At 41.0% G+C, this 23,580-nt stretch overlaps 1 protein-coding gene across 2 annotated transcripts in view; it reads right to left on the bottom strand.

The window, feature by feature from the left end:
- The window catches only part of LOC129812633 (potassium/sodium hyperpolarization-activated cyclic nucleotide-gated channel 1), a 162,107-nt gene that overhangs the window by 66,187 nt on the left and 72,340 nt on the right, over positions 1 to 23,580 (bottom strand). For both annotated transcript variants that reach the window (XM_055864377.1, XM_055864366.1), the window contains exon 3: positions 20,039 to 20,200. In XM_055864377.1, the coding sequence (XP_055720352.1) occupies positions 20,039 to 20,200 (162 nt within the window). The remainder of the gene's footprint in view (positions 1 to 20,038; positions 20,201 to 23,580) is intronic.

Below are 23,580 nucleotides of genomic sequence, written 5' to 3'. Positions count from 1 at the left end.
AAATACACCTCTGCTGTTTTTAACCAAGATCTCAGCGATCACTGCCTCATTGCCTGCATCCGTAATGGGTCAGCGGTCAAACGACCTCCACTCATCACTGTCAAACGCTCCCTGAAACACTTCAGCGAGCAGGCCTTCCTAATTGACCTGGCCGGGGTATCCTGGAAGGATATTGATCTCATCCCGTCAGTAGAGGATGCCTGGTCATTTTTTAAAAATGCCTTCCTCACCATCTTGAATAAGCATGCCCCATTCAAGAAATTTAGAACCAGGAACAGATATAGCCCTTGGTTCTCTCCTGACCTGACTGCCCTTAACCAACAGAAAAACATCCTATGGCGTTCTGCATTAGCATCGAACAGCCCCCGTGATATGCAACTTTTCAGGGAAGCCAGAAACCAATATACACAGGCAGTTAGAACAGCCAAGGCTAGCTTTTTCAAGCAGAAATTTGCTTCCTGCAACACAAATTCAAAAAAGTTCTGGGACACCGTAAAGTCCATGGAGAATAAGAACACCTCCTCCCAGCTTCCAACCGCCCTGAAGATAGGAAACACTGTCACCACCGACAAATCCACTATAATTGAGAATTTCAATAAGCATTTTTCTACGGCTGGCCATGCTTTCCACCTGGCTACCCCCTACCCGGGACAACAGCACTGCCCTCCCCTCTGCTACTCGCCCAAGCCTTCCCCATTTCTCTTTCTCCCAAATACAGTCAGCTGATGTTCTTAATGAGCTGCAAAATCTGGACCCTTACAAATCAGCCGGGCTAGATAATCTGGACCCTTTCTTTCTAAAACTATCTGCTGAAATTGTTGCCACCCCTATTACTAGCCTCTTCAACCTCTCTTTCGTGTCGTCTGAGATCCCCAAAGATTGGAAAGCAGCTGCGGTTATCCCCCTCTTCAAAGGGGGGGACACCCTTGACCCTAACTGCTACAGACCTATATCTATCCTACCCTGCCTTTCTAAGGTCTTCGAAAGCCAAGTCAACAAACAGATTACCGACCATTTCGAATCACACCACACCTTCTCCGCTATGCAATCTGGTTTCAGAGCTGGTCATGGGTGCACCTCAGCCACGCTCAAGGTCATAAACGATATCGTAACCGCCATCGATAGGAAACAATACTGTGCAGCCGTATTCATTGACCTGGCCAAGGCTTTTGACTCTGTCAATCACCACATCCTCATTGGCAGACTCGACAGCCTTGGTTTCTCTAATGATTGCCTCGCCTGGTTCACCAACTACTTCTCTGATAGAGTTCAGTGTGTCAAATCGGAGGGTCTGTTGTCCGGGCCTCTGGCAGTCTCTATGGGGGTGCCACAGGGTTCAATTCTTGGACCGACTCTCTTCTCTGTTTACATCAATGATGTCGCTCTTGCTGCTGGTGATTCTCTGATCCACCTCTACGCAGACGACACTATTCTGTATACTTCTGGCCCTTCTTTTGACACTGTGTTAACAACCCTCCAGGCGAGCTTCAATGCCATACAACTCTCCTTCCGTGGCCTCCAACTGCTCTTAAATACAAGTAAAACCAAATGCATGCTCTTCAACCGATCGCTGCCTGCTCCGGCCCGCCTGTCCAACATCACTACTTTGGACGGCTCTGACTTAGAATATGTGGACAACTACAAATACCTAGGTGTCTGGTTAGACTGTAAACTCTCCTTCCAGACCCACATCAAACATCTCCAATCCAAAGTCAAATCTAGAATTGGCTTCCTATTCCGCAACAAAGCATCCTTTACTCATGCTGCCAAACATACCCTTGTAAAACTGACCATCCTACCAATCCTCGACTTCGGTGATGTCATTTACAAAATAGCCTCCAAAACCCTACTCAATAAATTGGATGCAGTCTATCACAGTGCCATCCGTTTTGTCACCAAAGCCCCATATACTACCCACCACTGCGACCTGTACACTCTCGTTGGCTGGCCCTCGCTTCATACTCGTCGCCAAACCCATTGGTTCCAGGTCATCTACAAGACCCTGCTAGGTAAAGTCCCCCCTTATCTCAGCTCGCTGGTCACCATAGCAGCACCTACCCGTAGCACGCGCTCCAGCAGGTATATCTCTCTAGTCACCCCCAAAACCAATTCTTCCTTTGGACGCCTCTCCTTCCAGTTCTCTGCTGCCAATGACTGGAACGAACTACAAAAATCTCTGAAACTGGAAACACCTATCTCCCTCACTAGCTTTAAGCACCAGCTGTCAGAGCAGCTCATAGATTACTGCACCTGTACATAACCCATCTACAATTTAGCCCAAACAACTACCTCTTTACCTACTGTATTTATTTATTAATTTATTTTGCTCCTTTGCACCCCATTATTTCTGTCTCTACTTTGCACTTTCTTCCAATGCAAACCAACCATTCCAGTGTTTTTTTTTAGTTTTTATTTTACTTGCTGTGTTGTACTCACTTCGCCTCCATGGCCTTTTTATATTTTTATTTATTTATACATATATCTGTTTGCCTTCACCCCCCTTATCTCACCTCACTTGCTCACATTGTATATACTGTAGACTTATTTTTTTCACTGTATTATTGACTATATGTTTGTTTTTACTCCATGTGTAACTATGTGTTGTTGTATGTGTCGAACTGCTTTGCTTTATCTTGGCCAGGTCGCAATTGTAAATGAGAACGTGTTCTCAATTTGCCTACCTGGTTAAATAAAGGTTAAATAAAAAATAAATAAATAAAAAGATGAATTGTAATGCATGAGAGGAGTGGTGTCTTGAGGAGGACAGGAGAATCATCAGCGTTATCAAGGATGCCTGACTAATGGATCTCCTCCTCCAGGGGATAGGGGTGCAAGGAGGACTCTGAGACTGAACAGCTGGTACCCTGGCTTGGGTGTCACACTCAGAGCTCTCGTCAGGGCCTGTATTCACCAAGCGTCTTTGAGTAGGAGTGCTGATCTAGGATCAAGCTGGCCCAAGTTCATGTAATGTTAATTCATTATGATCTAAAAAGGCTAAACTGATCCTAGATCAGCACTACATACAGATTCTGGTCTGGTCTTCTGTCTGGTCTTGCTCTGTGGGATCTCTGGACAACCATGTTTGTATGTCAGAACGTTACCCCTTCTGCTCTAGCCGCCAGTCGGGTGACGACTCCGTTATCTTGTCCACTGATTTGGGAAATGCAGCTTCGCAAGAAGCTACTCTAAAGCCCATTAGTCATGAAGATAATCAGCCTATACTCTGTACGCTACCACTCAGCAGTATCTACAACACACCGCATCGTCCACCAAGCTGCATACCGCACCTCAGACCTTCAAATACTATTTGAAGAAATCATAGATACTTTATTTGGGCTTGCCTGGCTTAATGGACCAATAAAACACTCCAGGCAGGCTAGAGCAAACGCTCCAAGAATTTGAACGATTTCAATAGTATTTGAACCCAAGTCTGACACACCGTTCGCCCAGCAGTATCTACAACACAGAGCACCATTCACCCAGCAGTATCTACAACACAGAGCACCATTCACCCAGCAGTATCTACAACACAGAGCACCATTCACCCAGCAGTATCTACAACACAGAGCACCATTCACCCAGCAGTATCTACAACACAGAGCACCATTCACCCAGCAGTATCTACAACACAGAGCACCATTCACCCAGCAGTATCTGCAACACAGAGCACCATTCACCCAGCAGTATCTACAACACAGAGCACCATTCACCCAGCAGTATCTACAACACAGTGCACCATTCACCCAGCAGTATCTACAACAGAAAGAAAGAAAAGTATCGACGTCCAATCCATATCTGGCGAGATTAAAATATTCCTTCTACAGGAGAGCTGAAACGGGAGCTGGGGGGCTTGATGATGGTGTGATCACACTTCACTGGCTGTCATTGTGACAGGGCCGGCATGGAATGAAGTATTTATACACTAGACTATTCTAGAAGTCCTCTGTCAGACTTGTGAGAAGAAGAGGAAGTTTGAGTCGGACTGCCGGAGTAAGCAACCACATCTATACCTATATTTATACCTGGCTGTTCTTGGTTGTCAGAACTCCTGAAAAGGAGGAAGTTGTCAGATTACTGAGTAAGCAGTAAGCACAAAAGTACAAGCAAGCGCAAAGAATTGTCCTCATACAGGGCACCATTTTGTAAGGCTGCCAAAAATGTGCTTCCAGAATTGCGTTGTGAGGCAGAACGCAGTCAGAGCAGTGCCAGACAGGCATCGACAATAAAGACAATAAAATGTGAACCATTATTATTCAAATCTTTGGTTAAAACACTATTGTGTCCTGAATAGGCTGGGAACAGGAAAGTCAGACCTAGTCTGAGGTTTTCAATGTGGATCTGTCTGTACCTCCGTTAGCAGTACGTCATATAATAACTAGCCTAGGCAGGACCGACCCTAGCGTTTTGGGGGCCCTACGTGAGATTTTGTTAATTGCTAATCTATTTCTGTTTTATTTTTTTAAGGACGCTTACGTGGCTTAGTGGCTAAGGCCGGCCCTGAGTGTAAAGTCTACAGAAGAGGAGATGCTCTGTTCTAGCAACAACAAGCACTATTCTCCTCACCGATGAAGAGAATGAATAAACCAAAAATACGCTATAGTCTGACAGGGCATAATGCGGTGTACAGTTGAAGTCGGAAGTTTACATACACCTTTACCAAATACCTGTAAACTCAGTTTTTCACAATTTCTGACATTTAATCCTAGTAAAACTCCCTGTCTTAGGTCAGTTAGGATCACCACTTTCTTTTAAGAATGTGAAATGTCAGAATAATAGTAGAGAGAATGATTTATTTCAGCTTTTATTTCTTTCATCACATTCCCAGTGGGTCAGAAGTTTACATACACTCAATTAGTATTTGGTAGCATTGCCTTTAAATTGTTTAACTTGGGTCAAATGTTTTGGGTAGCCTTCCACAAGCTTCCCACAATAAGTTGGGTGAAGACTGGCCCATTCCTCCTGACAGAGCTGGTGTAACTGAGTCAGGTTTGTAGGCCTCCTTGCTCGCACACGCTTTTTCATCTCCAATCCAACATCAAATCTAGAATCGGCTTTCTATTTCGCAACAAAGCCTCCTTCACTCACGTCGCTTACCCTAGTAAAACTGATTATCCTACCGATCCTCGACTTCGGCGATGTCATCTACATAATAGCTTCCAATACTCTACTCAGCAAACTGGATCCAGTCTATCACAGTGCCATACGTTTTGTTATCACCTTATACCACCCACCACTGCGACCTGTATGCTCTAGTCGGCTGGCCCTCGCTACATATTCATCGCCAGACCCACTGGCTCCAGGTCATCTATAAGTCTATGCTAGGTAAAGCTCCGCCTTATCTCAGTTCACTGGTCACGATAACAACACCCACCCGTAGCACACGTTCCAGCAGGTATATCTCACTGATCATCCCCAAAGCCAACACCTCATTTGGCCACCTTTCCTTCCAGTTCTCTGCTGCCAGTGACTGGAACGAATTGCAAAAATCGCTGAAGTTGGAGACTTTTATATCCCTCACCAACTTTAAACATCAGCTACCTGAGCAGCTAACCGATCGCTGCAGCTGTACATAGTCCATCTGTAAATAGCCCACCCAATCTACCTACCTCATCCTCATATTGTTTTTATTCACTTTTCTGCTCTTTTGCACACCAGTTATTGTAACGGTTATTCTCCTCCTCTTCGTCTGAAGAGGAGGAGTATGGATTGGACCAAAGCGCAGCGTGGAATGTGGACATAATGAAGTTTATTAAAGTAAAGACGAAAACACTTAAACAAACTACAAAATAACAAACGACGTAGACTGACCTGAACAAGAACTTACATAAACACAAAGAACGCATGAAACAGGAACAGACTACCTAAAACGAACGAACAAACCGAAACAGTCCCGTGTGGTGCACAGACACAAACACGGAAGACAACCACCCACAAACAAACAGTGTGAACAACCTACCTTAATATGGTTCTCAATCAGAGGAAACGTAAAACACCTGTCCCTGATTGAGAACCATATCAGGCTAAATGACAATGAACCTAAACATGGAAACACATAACATAGAATGCCCACCCCAACTCACGCCCTGACCAACTAAACACATACAAAAACAAGAGAAAACAGGTCAGGAACGTGACAGTTATTGGCTTGTTTATTGTTTATTCCATTTGTGACTCTGTGTTGTTGTCTGTGTCACACTGCTTTGCTTTATCTTGGCCAGGTCGCAGTTGTAAATGAGAACTTGTTCTCAACTAGCCTAGCTGATTAAATAGAGGTGAAATAAAATAAATTCTAAAATAAAATAGTTTGTTAACAAGAAATGTGTGAAGTGGTTGAAAAACTAGTTTTAATGAATCAAACCTAAGTGTATGTAAACTTCCGACTTCAACTGTAACATATAATAACATACAGGTAGATAACAATGTATAATAATATACAGGTAGATAATATTATATAATAACATACAGGTAGATAATAATATATAATAACATACAGGTAGGTAATACTGTATAATAATATACAGGTAGATAATAATGTATAATAACATACAGGTAGTTAATATTATATAATAACATACAGGTAGATAATAATATCTAATAACATACAGGTAGATAATAATATATAATAACATACATGTAGATAATAATGTATAATAATATACAGGTAGATAATAATATATAATAACATACAGGTAGATAATAATATATAATAACATACAGGTAGATAATAATGTATAATAACATGCAGGTAGATAATATTATATAATAACATACAGGTAGATAATAATAAATAAATGTACAGTAAATGATAGATTGAGGTGCAGTCTTGAAGAAAAGGGGGAACAGTTTGGGTCTTGGACTTGGTTAGTTCCCTTGATCTTTTAGGTAAATAGATTTTGTGTCAGCCAAGATTCGGAGATGAAGCTGAAATCCATTTAAAGTGTTGCAATGTTTGCTCAGGAGAAAGTCTCCAGAACCCATTTTGTTGGGTCGGGCTAGGCGGGCTAAAGATCTTTCTTAATTTAGCTGCTGAAATGGCAGCCCCCTAAAGAGCAACTACTTCAATACGGCTGAGCAGTGAGCATCCCAAATGACACCCCATCCCTTATAGAGTGCACAATTTTTTTTTTTAAGTAGTGCACTATATAGGGAATAGGGTGCAATATGGAAAGCACAGTAGTGCTTCAATACCGTTGAGCAGAGACCCTATGGGCCACAGGATCTAAACTGTTTATGTGCAACTTGATGTAGAGGGTTTCAGTTCCCAAACGTGATTAAAAATCCATCAATAACAATCTCGCCCTGTAGCTCCCATCATGCTTAATGTAATTGTTATGAAAAGTTTAAAGATGAGCTGTAGAGCTAATGTGCTTTTGGGTGAAGTGAAGTTTTCTTGGTTTGTTGCCAGACAGGTGATTGGTTGCAAACAACAACAAAAAACACATTTAAATTAAACAACAATGCCGGAATGTTCTAACATAGTCTCTCTCTCTCTCTCTCTCTCTCTCTCTCTCTCTCTCTCTCTCTCTCTCTCTCTCTCTCTCTCTCTCTCTCTCTCTCTCTCTCTCTCTCTCTCTCTCTCTCTCTCTCTCTCTCTCTCTCTCTCTCTCTCTCTCTCCTCTCCTCTCTCTCTCTCTCTCTCTCTCTCTCTCTCTCTCTCTCTCTCTCTCTCTCTCTCTCTCTCTCTCTCTCCACGCTATAACAGAGGTCAAAAGCCTCTGGTTGCCCATTTCAAATGGATGAGATGGAGTTGGAAATTGCCCCCTTGGGGTGTTGGTTGTTAATGCCCTGGGTTCTTGCCCTTCTCTTTTTTCAACCGGACAGAAATATCTGTGTTATGGCGTACACACAGACCGTTCCTAGACAGTGCACTGGAGGTGCATAGTGTCAACCCTTTTCAGCATCACAACTGCCAACGCCTCACTCTACTGTACTGTCAGGCATCAGGGAAACTTACCTAAACCCAGTCTGATAAATATGGCATATCTTTTTTTAGTCTGTAAAGATTTATCAAAATGATCTCATCCTCCCTCCTACAGTAGGTGTTTGTTGTAATGGGGTTTCATACGTAATCAGACAAATAACCTCTTCTCCTATGGAACATAAAAGAAGGGGTTATTTATCTAACATCATTTGTTTAATTCTGTATGCCAAATTTAAAACCAAATGTTCCTTTTAATACAGTAGAAGCCCGAGCTGCATCCACATGTATTTTAATACAGTAGAGGACCGAGCTGCATCCACATGTATTTTAATACAGTAGAAGACCGAGCTGCATCAACATGTATTTTAATACAGTAGAAGACCGAGCTGCATCCACATGTATTTTAATACAGTAGAAGCCAGAGCTGCATCCACATGTATTTTAATACAGTAGAAGACTGAGCTGCATCAACATGTATTTTAATACAGTAGAAGACCAAGCTGCATCAACATGTATTTTAATACAGTAGAAAACCGAGCTGCATCAACATGTATTTTAATACAGTAGAAGACTGAGCTGCATCAACATGTATTTTAATACAGTAGAAGACCGAGCTGCATCAACATGTATTTTAATACAGTAGAAGACTGAGCTGCATCAACATGTATTTTAATACAGTAGAAGACCGAGATGCATCAACATGTATTTTAATACAGTAGAAGACTGAGCCGCATCAACATGTATTTTAATACAGTAGAAGACTGAGCTGCATCAACATGTATTTTAATACAGTAGAAGACCGAGCTGCATCAACATGTATTTTAATACAGTAGAAGACTGAGCTGCATCAACATGTATTTTAATACAGTAGAAGACCGAGCTGCATCAACATGTATTTTAATACAGTAGAAGACCGAGCTGCATCAACATGTATTTTAATACAGTAGAAGACTGAGCTGCATCAACATGTATTTTAATACAGTAGAAGACCGAGCTGCATCAACATGTATTTTAATACAGTAGAAGACCAAGCTGCATCAACATGTATTTTAATACAGTAGAAGACTGAGCTGCATCAACATGTATTTTAATACAGTAGAAGACTGAGCTGCATCAACATGTATTTTAATACAGTAGAAGACTGAGCTGCATCAACATGTATTTTAATACAGTAGAAGACCGAGCTGCATCCACATGTATTTTAATACAGTAGAAGACTGAGCTGCATCAACATGTATTTTAATACAGTAGAAGACTGAGCTGCATCAACATGTTCCTTTTAATACAGTAGAAGACCAAGCTGCATCAACATGTATTTTAATACAGTAGAAGACCGAGCTGCATCAACATGTATTTTAATACAGTAGAAGACCAAGCTGCATCAACATGTATTTTAATACAGTAGAAGACCAAGCTGCATCAACATGTATTTTAATACAGTAGAAGACCGAGCTGCATCAACATGTATTTTAATACAGTAGAAGACCAAGCTGCATCAACATGTATTTTAATACAGTAGAAGACCGAGCTGCATCAACATGTATTTTAATACAGTAGAAGACCAAGCTGCATCAACATGTATTTTAATACAGTAGAAGACTGAGCTGCATCAACATGTATTTTAATACAGTAGAAGACCGAGCTGCATCAACATGTATTTTAATACAGTAGAAGACCAAGCTGCATCAACATGTATTTTAATACAGTAGAAGACTGAGCTATATCAACATGTATTTTAATACAGTAGAAGACCGAGCTGCATCAACATGTATTTTAATACAGTAGAAGACTGAGCTATATCAACATGTATTTTAATACAGTAGAAGACTGAGCTATATCAACATGTATTTTAATACAGTAGAAGACTGAGCTGCATCAACATGTATTTTAATACAGTAGAAGACTGAGCTATATCAACATGTATTTTAATACAGTAGAAGACCGAGCTGCATCAACATGTATTTTAATACAGTAGAAGACTGAGCTATATCAACATGTATTTTAATACAGTAGAAGACCGAGCTGCATCAACATGTATTTTAATACAGTAGAAGACCAAGCTGCATCAACATGTATTTTAATACAGTAGAAGACTGAGCTGCATCAACATGTATTTTAATACAGTAGAAGACCGAGCTGCATCAACATGTATTTTAATACAGTAGAAGACTGAGCTGCATCCACATGTATTTTAATACAGTAGAAGACCGAGCTGCATCAACATGTATTTTAATACAGTAGAAGACCGAGCTGCATCCACATGTATTTTAATACAGTAGAAGACTGAGCTGCATCCACATGTTCCTTTTAATACAGTAGAAGACTGAGCTGCATCCACATGTATTTTAATACAGTAGAAGACCGAGCTATATCAACATGTATTTTAATACAGTAGAAGCCCGAGCTGCATCCACATGTATTTTAATACAGTAGAAGCCCGAGCTATATCAACATGTATTTTAATACAGTAGAAGACCGAGCTGCATCAACATGTATTTTAATACAGTAGAAGACCGAGCTGCATCAACATGTATTTTAATACAGTAGAAGACCGAGCTGCATCCACATGTATTTTAATACAGTAGAAGACCGAGCTGCATCCACATGTATTTTAATACAGTAGAAGACCGAGCTGCATCAACATGTATTTTAATACAGTAGAAGACCGAGCTGCATCAACATGTATTTTAATACAGTAGAAGACCGAGCTGCATCAACATGTATTTTAATACAGTAGAATCCTGAGCTGCATCAACATGTATTTTAATACAGTAGAATCCTGAGCTGCATCCACATGTATTTTAATACAGTAGAAGACCGAGCTGCATCAACATGTATTTTAATACAGTAGAAGACCGAGCTGCATCAACATGTATTTTAATACAGTAGAATCCTGAGCTGCATCAACATGTATTTTAATACAGTAGAAGACCGAGCTGCATCAACATGTATTTTAATACAGTAGAAGACCGAGCTGCATCAACATGTATTTTAATACAGTAGAATCCTGAGCTGCATCAACATGTATTTTAATACAGTAGAAGCCCGAGCTGCATCCACATGTATTTTAATACAGTAGAAGACCGAGCTATATCAACATGTATTTTAATACAGTAGAAGACCGAGCTGCATCAACATGTATTTTAATACAGTAGAAGACCGAGCTGCATCAACATGTATTTTAATCATGATCCTTAAAGGAAAACTCAAAAACAACATTTGTCATCATATGTGACCGAGAGACACTTTGTTTCTTGAAAGTCCAATATCTTGAAAACTTCCCTGCTGACATGCAAAACATTTTGTATCAGTAGATTAATGACACAAATACCAAAATATAGTTTTGAGTGGATGTTTCCTATAATGATGAATCACTCTTTGGTGACAGGATTCAATCTCATCCACTCGCGTGTATTGAATCAATCTCATCCACTCGTGCGTATTGAATCAATCTCATCCACTCGTGTGTATTGTCTTAACCTTCTTTTGTAGTCTGCTGTTGAATAATCTACAATCGATAACACTCTGCTCTGGGAATGCATTATAATCTCTCCTTCACAGAGATCAATGCTGATGAAAAACGAACTTAAAGACTTGTTTGCAGCACTTGTTTTCCCTTTAGGGCAGTTAGTCTCCAGGGGGTTGGCTTAGTTACCGAGCTGTTCTTTTTTTTTTGTAAGGTACAGTTTGAGGGCCTCAGAGAGAACCAATAGGGAGGTAGATGATATGTGGCTGAAGATATGAGTCACTTTGAACCAGCCACGGTCTAGTATTACTCACTCTTATTACTCTGTAGGCAGTGCTTGACTTGGGCAGAGGTTCACCGGAACTGAGTACCGGTACCTCAAATGTTCTACTGCTTGAGTTCCTGCACTTTAATATAAACAGTACAGGCCCTCAAAATGAGTGCCTGGCTCCTGTTTTCAGTCCAAGTCAAGTCTTGGATGTTGGGAGATGAAGGTGTGAGACTGAAAGCCAGCCCCATTTGAACTGTCAGGTGGCATAGAAGCATCCCTCTTCTCTCTTATCATTCTATTATTCAGGTGAACAATACAGCTGTGTCACTGCAGAGGCACAGACATACATGGACCCTTAGTCAGTATAAAAACGGCATATAAATTCTGCGAAATCTAGGCCATGTGTTTGTGTAGATATCGCTCCACTGTGACAAAAACAATGCCCGTGCTTCTATACCTGCATTGCTTGCTGTTTGGGGTTTTAGGCTGGGTTTCTGTACAGCACTTTGTGACATCGGCTGATGTAAAAAGGGCTTTATCAATACGTTTGATTGAAATTTGTTTGATATATCAACTTATTATTAGGGTCTACAGTTGAAGTCGGAAGTTTACATACAATTAGGTTGGAGTCATTAAAACTCATTTTTCAACCACTCCACAAATTTCTTGTTAACAAACTATAGTTTTGGCAAGTCGGTTAGGACATCTACTTTGTGCATGACACAAGTAATTTTCCCAACAATTGTTTACAGACAGATTAATTAATTTATAATTCACTGTATCACAATTCCAGTGGGTCAGAAGTTTACATACACTAAGTTGACTGTGTCTTTAAACAGCTTGGAAAATTCCAGAAAATTATGTCCTGGCTTTAGGCTAATTGACATCATTTGAGTCAATTGGAGGTGTACCTCTGGATGTATTTCAAGGCCTACTTTCAAACTCAGTACCTCTTTGCTTGACATCATGGGAAAATCAAAAGAAATCAGCCAAGACCTCAGAAAAACAATTGTAGACCTCCACATATCTGGTTCATCCTTGGGAGCAATTTCCAAAAGCTTGAAAGTACCACGTTCATCTGTACAAGCAATAGTACGCAAGTATAAACACCATGGGACCACGCAGCTGTCATACTGCTCAGGAAGGAGATGCGTTCTGTCTCCTAGAGATGAACGTACTTTGGTGCGAAAAGTGCAAATCAATCCCAGAACAACAGCAAAGGACCTTGTGAAGATGCTGGAGGAAACAGGTACAAAAGTATCTATATCCATAGTAAACATGAGTTCTATATCGACATCACCTGAAAGGCCGCTCAGCAAGGAAGAAGCCACTGCTCCAAAACCACCATAAAAAAAGCCAGATTGTGGTTTGCAACTGCACATGGGGAAAAAGATCATACTTTTTGGAGAAATGTCCTCTGGTCTGATGAAACAAAATAGAACTCTTTGGCCATAATGACCATCGTTATGTTTGGAGGAAAAAGGGGGAGACTTGCAAGCCGAAGAACACCATCCCAACTGTGAAGCACAGGTGTGGCAGCATCATGTTGTGGGGTGCTTTGCTGCAGGAGGGACTGGTGCACTTCACAAAATAGATGGCATCATGAGGCTGGAAAATTATGTGGATATATTGAAGCAACATCTCAAAATATCAGTCAGGAAGTTAAAGCTTGGTCGCAAATGGGTCTTCCAAATGAACAATGACCCCAAGCATACTTCCAAAGTTGTGGCAAAATGGCTTAAGGACAGCAAAGTCAAGGTATTGGAGTGGCCATCACAAATCCCTGACCTCAGTCCTATAGAAAATGTGTGGGCAGAACTGAAAATATGTGTGCGAGCAAGGAGGCCTACAAACCTGACTCAGTTACACCAGTTCTGTCAAGAGGAATGGGCCAAAAGTCAACCAAATTATTGTGGGAAGCTTGTGGAAGGCTACCCGGAACGTTTGACCCAAGTTAAACAATTTAAAGGCAATGCTACCAAATACTAATTGAGTGTATGTAAACTTCTGAACCCATGGGAATGTGATGAAAGAAATAAAAGCTGAAATAAATTATTCTCTCTACTATTATTCTGACATTTCACATGATTAAAATAAAGTGGTGATCCTAACTGACTTAAGACAGGGCATTTTTACTAGGATTAAATGTCAGGAATTGTCACGCCCTGGCCTTAGTATTCTTTGTTTCCTTTTTTATTTTAGTTAGGTCAGGGTGTGACATGGGGAAGGTATGTGTTTTTTGGTTTGTCTAGGGGTTTGTATGTTTAATGGGGCAATGTCTTGTCTAGGCGTTTGTATGTCTATGGCTGCCTAGATTGGTTCTCAATTAGAGACAGCTTTGGTTTATTGTCTCTGATTGGGAGCCATATTTAAGGCAGCCATGGGCATCATGTGTTTGTGGGTAATTGTCTATGTCTATGTTCTATGTTGCATGTGTGCGCTTAGTTCAGGTTTAGCTTCACGATCGTTTGTTTTGTTCATTTTGTAAGTTTTGTTTTTTCATTCATTAATGAAGATGTATTTTTCACGCGCTGCGCCTTGGTCCTCTCTTTATCAAGAAGACGATCGTGGCAGGAATTGTGAAAAACAGAGTTTAAATGTAGTTGGCTAAGGTGTATGTAAACATCCGACTTCAACTGTATATATACCTAATCTCAGAAAAAAAAGAAACGTCCCTTTTTCAGGACCCTGTCTTTCAAAGATAATTCGTAAAAATCCAAACAAATTCACAGATCTTCTTTGTAAAGGGTTTAAACACTGTTTCCCATGCTTGTTCAATGAATCATAAACAATTAATGAACATGCACCTGTGGATCGGTCGTTAAGACACTAACAGCTTACAGACATTAGGCAATTAAGGTCACAGTTATGAAAACTTTGGACACTAAAGAGACCTTTCTACTGACTAAAACACCCAAAGAAAGATGCCCAGGGTCCCTGCTCATCTGCGTGAATGTGCCTTAGGCACGCTGCAAGGAGGCATGAGGACTGCAGATGTGGCAAGATAAATAAATTGCAATGTCCGTACTGTGAGATGCCTAAAACAGCGCTACAAAGAGACAGGACGGAGAGCTGATCGTCCTCGCAGTGACATACCACGTGTAAGAACACGTGCACAGGATCGGTACATCCGAACATCACACCTGCGGGACAGGTACAGGATGGCAACAACAACTGCCCGAGTTACACCAGGAACACACAATCCCTCCACCAGTGCTCAGACTGTTCGCAATAGGCCGAGAGAGGCTGGACTGAGGGCTAGTAGGCCTTTTGTAAGGCAGGTCCTTACCAGACATCACCGGCAACAACGTTGCCTATGTGCAAAACCTCACCGTCGTTGGACCAGACAGGACTGGCAAAAAGTGCTCTTCACTGACGAGTCGCGGTTTTGTGTCGCCAAGGGTGATGGTCGGATTCGCATTTATCGTCGAAGGAATGAGCGTTACACCGAGGCCTGTACTCTGGAGTGGGATCAATTTGGAGGTGGAGGGTCCGTCATGGTCTGGGGCGGTGTGTCACAGCATCATCGGATTGAGCTTGCTGCAGGCAATCTCAACGCTGTGCATTACAGGAAAGACATCCTCCTCCCTCATGTGGTACCCTTTCTGCAGGCTCATCCTGACATGACCCTCCAGAATAACAATGCCAACAGCCATATTGCTCATTCTGTGGATGATCTGTGCATGATTTCCTGCAAGACAGGAATGTCAGTGTTCTGCCATGGCCAGTGAAGAGCCCGGATCTCCATCCCATTGAGCAAGTCTGGGACCTGTTGGATCGGAGGGTGAGGGCTAGGGCCATTCCCCCCAGAAATGTCCGGAAACTTGCAGGTACCTTGGTGGAAGAGTGGGGTAACATCTCACAGCAAGAACTGACAAGTCTGGTGCAGTCCACGAGGAGGAGATGCACTGCAGTACTTAATGCAGCTGGTGGCAACACCAGATGCTGACCGTTACTTTTGATTTTGACCCCCCCCCCCCCCTTTGTTCAGGGACACATTATTCAATTTCTGTTTGTCACACAATATAGCCAATTTCGACTTTGCAGCTGGCCTATGTAAGGGGAAATTGCTCAGTTCTTCCTGTTATGACACCTTTTAGTTTTTCTCATGAAATGCTTTTAATATTTGTAAATTAATTTCTACAATTTATAGTTGGTTTGAGGTTTTCGAGTCATTGAAATTAGGAGCTTTTGGAATTGGTACATATTGTCCCATGTACATTGTGTAATTTACTGATGGTCCCTAACTAGCCCCATAGGGCTGCACTCCTAATTGATGATTGATGTGGGCATGTGGGCAGGTTTGAAACAAACCGAACCTTCATTTACAATGTGATAAAGTCACGACCACAAGTCTCACAAAACCCAGTTATCCTATTTACACTTGGTAGTAAATTTTGCTAGTAGAATAAATGTTTCTAACTCATCGATGCCACGTAGGCTGTTTTCTAATTGAGAAGTTATTATTTGTGGTATTTACTCTTTAATAACTTCTACCGCTTCCAGTAAAGAGTCTATGAGAGCTCAGTACACTTTAGCCAATAATAATAGTGCTGTATGTCATAGATCCTGATTTATCTGGGCATTTTAATCTATAGATACTTTTTTTAAAGGAATAAAAATGGCTTCCACTGATAGAGCTGCATTTACTGTAAAGAGTCTCTGGGATCTCTGTATGTTTAAACCCATAATAATAGTTACATATAGAGTCGCTCATGTACAGAGAATGTATGTAAATCACACGTGACTAAGCACAATGAGTACCTCTAACTTTGACTAAGTCCACTAGTGCAGAGTGTCCTTTAATCTTTGCCTCATGGTTTAAAAATCTAATCTCTGGGAGAAAGGCCACTAGAAAATGTCCCCCTGCACTAGTGATAGGGATTACTACTGTCCCAAGATTATTGGTGTAACGACCAACCATCAGAATGTGACTCGTTTCAGGAAGCATGGCATATGTTGTACATCACTACCTCACAGGAGAGGCATTTGAAAGTATTTATTTGTATTTTTATCATAATGCATTTTTTAGCAGAAATGCCTTCTGGAACATGTGAACTTTCATGTGCCTTAATAACACATTTGTATGCCATCTTTAAATCCGAATAAAATTGTAAAATTACGAGCCTAGTTGGTTTAGCCACGGAAAAAGTCAGGAACCTTCCCGCTAGCCATGATTGGCTGAGATATGAGTTTGGATTCGTCTGCCATGTGACACGCTTTTATCTGAAAAATGAGCTGCTCAGTATGTGTAGATAATCCTTGCTACTGCTGCTTTTTTGAAAGATACAATTAGCAATGGAGAACTGCAAAAGTGTTGATACTGCTCTCAACAACATTGCTGCCCTGAATTTAGCAGGCGCTATTGACAAAAGATAAGTGGGGAAAAGTTGTGATGGACTACTTTCTGCACACGGTCAGTGTGAACCGGAGTGACGTGACACAACGGGCCAAACAAACTGTAGCTACAAACAAAGTCATTTTCATTACAAGTTTATGCATACCGTTAGCTAGCTAGTGAACGTTAGCTTGCTGGCTCGCTAGCTAACGATAAGTGTGTGATCTGTGTAGTAATATTATTTGTATCTCAGAAATCCCAAAACATGGTACAAACATTATTGGGCACAGACAACAGCACAAAGGCCAAGAAGGTAGAGACAACAATACATCACACAAAGCAGCCACAACTGTCAGTAAGAGTGTCCATGATTGAGTCTTCAAATGAAGAGTGTTGTGTGTGAAGGATGAGGGCTGCAGTAGATATCTCAGATAAGGGGGAGTGAGGCCTAAGAGTGCAGTACTATGCAAATGTGCAAGTGACCATTTCACTGTACCGTTTACAACTTCTGTATCCTGTGCATGTGACAAATACACTTTGATTTTATTTGACATAGTGTATGTTTACCAGAGACAGTAAAGTAAAAAACAACACAACCTGCACCAAAGTCAGATTTTGATAGATAGAGTTGACTAGATAAAGTGGACTAGATAAAGTGGACTAGATAGAGTGGACTAGATAAAGTGGACTAGATAGAGTGGACTAGATAGAGTGGACTAGATAAAGTGGACTAGATAGAGTGGACTAGATAAAGTGGACTAGATAGAGTGGACTAGATAAAGTGGACTAGATAAAGTGGACTAGATAGAGTGGACTAGATAAAGTGGACTAGATAGAGTGGACTAGATAAAGTGGACTAGATAGAGTGGACTAGATAGAGTGGACTAGATAGAGTGGACTAGATAAAGTGGACTAGATAGAGTGGACTAGATAAAGTGGACTAGATAGAGTGGACTAGATAAAGTGGACTAGATAGAGTGGACTAGATAAAGTGGACTAGATAGAGTGGACTAGATAAAGTGGACTAGATAAAGTGGACTAGATAGAGTTGACTAGATAGAGTGGCCTAGATAGAGTGGACTAGATAAAGTGGACTAGATAGAGTGGACTAGATAAAGTGGACTAGATAGAGTGGACTAGATAGAGTGGACTAGATAAAGTGGACTAGATAAAGTGGACTAGATAGAGTGGACTAGATAAAGTGGACTAGATAAAGTGGACTAGATAAAGTGGACTCCATAAAGTGGACTAGATAGAGTGGACTAGATAAAGTGGACTAGATGAAGTGGACTAGATAAAGTGGACTAGATAAAGTGGACTAGATAAAGTGGACTAGATAAAGTGGACTAGATGAAGTGGACTAGATGAAGTGGACTAGATGAAGTGGACTAGATAAAGTGGACTAGATAAAGTGGACTAGATAAAGTGGACTAGATAAAGTGGACTAGATAAAGTGGACTAGATAAAGTGGACTAGATAAAGTGGACTAGATAAAGTGGACTAGATAAAGTGGACTAGATAAAGTGGACTAGATAAAGTGGACTAGATGAAGTGGACTAGATAAAGTGGACTAGATGAAGTGGACTAGATGAAGTGGACTAGATAAAGTGGACTAGATAAAGTGGACTAGATAAAGTGGACTAGATAAAGTGGACTAGATAAAGTGGACTAGATAAAGTGGACTAGATATAGTGGACTAGATATAGTGGACTAGACGAAGTGGACTAGACGAAGTGGACTAGACGAAGTGGACTAGACGAAGTGGACTAGACGAAGTGGATTAGATGAAATGGACTAGATAAAGTGGACTAGATAAAGTGGACTAGATAAAGTGGACTAGATGAAGTGTATTTTTACCTGGAGTTTTTCTTTATTGTAGTCTATTACTTTCACCACTTTAAGTCTTGAAATCTTTGGTTGTTTATTAGACTACCTTCCTCAGTCTGTTTAGCACATGGTCTCACGTGAATCCTTAAAGAGATGGGTGGGGCTGAGGCTTAAGAGGGTGTGAACGATGCTGAATAGGTGTAGACAAAGAAGAGCTCTCCAGTTCCAAAACATTCAAGTACCATTTTCTCAAAAGCGGGGTTACAAGTTTATCAAATTTCAAAGCAGAAGTACTTTCCCATTGTTCCTCAACTGCAGTGTATGTTAAATCATTTATGTAGCTCCGAAGGCATTTTACTGAGGATTGGCTTCCGTCTGGCCACTCTACCATAAAGGCCTGATTGGTGGAGTGCTGCAGAGATGGTTGTCCTTCTTGAAGATTCTCCCATCTCTACAGAGGAACTCTGTCAGAGTGACCATCGAGTTCTTGTTCATCCTCCCCTGACCAAGGCCCTTCTCCCCCAATTGCTCAGTTGGCCAGTTGGCCAGCTCTAGGAAGAGTCTTAATGGTTCCAAACTTCTTACATTTAAGAATGATGGAGGCCACTGTGTTCTTGGGGAACTTTAATGCTGCAGACAGGTTTTGGTACCCTTCCCCAGATCTGTGCCTCGACACAATCGTGTCTCAGAGCTCTACGAACAATTCCTTTGACCTCATGTCTAGGGTTTTCTCTGACATGCACTGTCAACAGTGGGACCTTATATAGACAGGTGTGTGCCTTTCCAAATCATGTCCAATCAATTGAATTTACCACAGGTGGACTCCAATCAAGTTGTACAAATATCTCAAGGATGATCAATGGAAACAGGTTGCACCTGAGCGCCCGAGCTCAATTTCGAATCTCATCACAAAGGGTCTAAATACATTTGATTTATTTTTTCCATTTTAGAATAAGACTGTAACTTAACAAAATGTGGAAAAAGGGATGGGGTCTGAATAATTTCCGAATGCACTGTACATGGTTTAACAATAGGAAAAATATGTCATAATCATTTCAGAATGATGGCTGGCCTTCTATACTCCCTTGTAGTACAACACAGTCCACCTCAACATGGGTTAAAAGAAAGGATGTCCTGTTTCAGTCCATGTAATACCTTTAATATTTCCAAATGTTGAAACAAACAAACAAGATGTAAAAAGGGTATAATACTTACAACCATACCGTTTAGCGACACCCAACAATCTTGAGGGAAATCTTGTAGGAGTGGGACCAGGAACTGCAGACAACCGTCCCAGTGGCACAGCAGTAGCATCATCCCTATCAGATTAAATATTCTTACCACAGCACTGGCCAGGTCATAGGTCATATGGAAGATCTGGGAGAGAGAGAGAGAGAGAACAGAGGAAACACAAATTAGGTTGATCTGAATTCCCCAAAATGTATTTCCGGAATGCTACAACTATGGACAATCTGGGAAACAGATCGAGAAAGAACAGAGAATCCCAATATCAATAGTGGTCTGAAGAAGATGTTTGATCATTAGTGGTCTGACGAAGATGTTTGATCATTAGTGGTCTGACGAAGATGTTTGATCATTAGTGGTCTGACGAAGATGTTTGATCAATAGTGGTCTGACGAAGATGTTTGATCATTAGTGGTCTGACGAAGATGTTTGATCACTAGTGGTCTGACGAAGATGTTTGATCAATAGTGGTCTGACGAAGATGTTTGATCATTAGTGGTCTGACGAAGATGTTTGATCAATAGTGGTCTGACGAAGATGTTTGATCATTAGTGGTCTGACGAAGATGTTTGATCATTAGTGGTCTGACGAAGATGTTTGCTCATTAGTGGTCTGACGAAGATGTTTGATCAATAGTGGTCTGACGAAGATGTTTGATCAATAGTGGTCTGACGAAGATGTTTGCTCATTAGTGGTCTGACGAAGATGTTTGATCAATAGTGGTCTGACGAAGATGTTTGATCAATAGTGGTCTGACGAAGATGTTTGATCAATAGTGGTCTGACGAAGATGTTTGATCAATAGTGGTCTGACGAAGATGTTTGATCAATAGTGGTCTGACGAAGATGTTTGCTCCGAAACACGTCGTCATCATTACTCATTATTGAACGGAATTAAGTTGCCGTCCTGAACCTCAGTATCCTACAACTGAGCAACCTTGGTTTTATAGTGCTGCCAACACGCTACAACTATCCAAACATGTGTATTTTGAAGAGCAGTAGTAGAGAGGGGAGCTGCAGACATAATGGCCACCAGACTTTCAATCAATTCACATGCAAAAAAAAGTGAATTCACAGATTTTCGGGTCTTTATCGTGTCACATAGACATAGTCCAAAACCAAACTGAACACAGTAAAAGGGCAAGAAAACCAGATTGATTCTGTACCTATAGGGTGTACTGTAAGTACAGAGGAGGACATAGCCAAGCCAATGCACTAGCCACAATAATAACATTCAATGCTTGTAATGATCAAACAGGAGTGTATTTGAAGTTAACAGAGTGAGTCCACAATGTTTCTCACTCCCACTGGTAACACTAGCAGTTTAACACTTCTACTGTTAACACTAGCAGTTTAACACTCCCACTGTTAACACTAGCAGTTTAACACTTCTCCTGTTAACACTAGCAGTTTAACATGTCTAATGTTAACACTAGCAGTCTAACATTTCTACTGTTAACACTAGCAGTTTAACATTTCTACTGTTAACACTATCAGTTTAACAATCTCACTGTTAACACTAGCAGTTTAACACTCCCACTGTTAACACTAGCAGTTTAACATTTCTACTGTTAACACTAGCAGTTTAACACTCCCACTGTTAACACTAGCAGTTCAACAGTTCTACTGTTAACACTAGCAGTTTAACATTTCTACTGTTAACACTAGCAGTTTAACACTAACTGTGGAGGGTTAACCGTGGAGGGTTAACTGTGGAGGGTTAACTGTGGAGAGTTAACCGTGGAGAGTTAACTGTGGAGGGTTAACTGTGGAGAGTTAACCATGGAGGGTTAACTGTGGAGGGTTAACTGTGGAGGGTTAACTGTGGAGAGTTAACCGTGGAGAGTTAACTGTGGAGGGTTAACTGTGGAGAGTTAACCATGGAGGGTTAACCGTGGAGGGTTAACTGTGGAGGGTTAACTGTGGAGAGTTAACCGTGGAGAGTTAACTGTGGAGGGTTAACTGTGGAGAGTTAACCATGGAGGGTTAACTGTGGAGGGTTAATTGTGGAGGGTTAACTGTGGAGAGTTAACTGTAGAGGGTTAACTGTGGAGAGTTAACTGCGGAGGGTTAACTGTGGAGGGTTAACTGTGGAGGGTTAACTGTGGAGAGTTAACTGTGGAGGGTTAACTGTGGAGGGTTAACTGTGGAGAGTTAACCGTGGAGGGTTAACTGTGCAGGGTTAACCGTGGAGAGTTAACCGTGGAGAGTTAACCGCGGAGGGTTAACTGTGGAGGGTTAACTGTGGAGAGTTAACCGTGGAGAGTTAACTGTGGAGGGTTAACTGTGGAGGGTTAACCGTGGAGAGTTAACCGTGGAGAGTTAACCGTGGAGAGTTAACCGTGGAGAGTTAACCGTGGAGAGTTAACCGCGGAGGGTTAACCGTGGAGGGTTAACTGTGGAGGGTTAACTGTGGAGGGTTAACCATGGAGAGTTAAAGGGATACTTTGGTATTTTTGGCAATGAGGCCATTTATCTACTTCCCCAGAGTCAGATGAACTCGTGGATACAAACATATTGGAATAAAGTAGGCTAATGCAATTGAAGGCACCAAATTGTTGCTTACTGAAACTATCAAAGTCATCCGATTGTTATAATATATTTGGGTAGCTTAAATGTAGCCTAAGTGTGTCTGTCTGTTTAATGAATGAGATAACTATTGATTCCATGTGCATGGCACAGCCATGTAGCATATAGGCTGCACATACCAGTAACATCATTAAACTCAAAGCATGGCATTATAATATTTAGAAAATAAATTTTATTAGTGTTCTAGTGGATTTCTTTGCGATGGATTTATTAAAATAGACGTCCCTCCACATCGTCCCACATCTGCTTCCACTCTGAATGTGGCGAAAATGAGACTGCATGAATTGGGCTCTAAAAAAACATTGGCAGATTTTTTTTCTATAGGCAACATACCGTAAAGTCTGTCTGTAATAGGTAAGAGAGAGACTGAGATGAAGAGAAACAGAAAGAGAGAGAGAGAGATCTAGCGAGAAAGATATAGACAAATCCAGGGACAGACACTGATCCAGAGAGATAAACAGAGAAAGAAACATTGTGAGAAAAAAGAGAGTGACACAATACTAATTATGTTGCATACACTCTTTTCCTGCAGTCAAATGACCAACATCGCCCTTCAGTGGCCTCATGGGTGGAATATTTTTCATAATTTCATAACGAAAACACATTCGAAACATTTGAAACAAGCCAAAAAGTGGCCAAAGCGGTTTTGTTATATTTAAATCTTCTGTGATATTTATAAAGTGTAATATTGGGATGCAAAGTCAAAATGTAATACATTTCAACTCTATATCTGACATAGTACAGGGGTCTTCTTCTTTTTAAGCCCATAACCATGTGTGTGAGGTGTTAGAGCTGTCCCCGACTAAAAACAATCTTGGTCGACCGAGAGTCGTCTGTTCTTTCGACCAATCAATTGCTAAAGAGGGAGCCAGAGATCAATATAATCTAACCAGAAGCAGAAACTCTGTTCCTGTCCTGACCCTC

This window comes from Salvelinus fontinalis, chromosome 2 (genome assembly GCF_029448725.1).
Source record: "Salvelinus fontinalis isolate EN_2023a chromosome 2, ASM2944872v1, whole genome shotgun sequence".
NCBI lineage: Eukaryota > Metazoa > Chordata > Actinopteri > Salmoniformes > Salmonidae > Salvelinus > Salvelinus fontinalis.
This window is presented reverse-complemented; position numbering and strand designations above follow the sequence as displayed.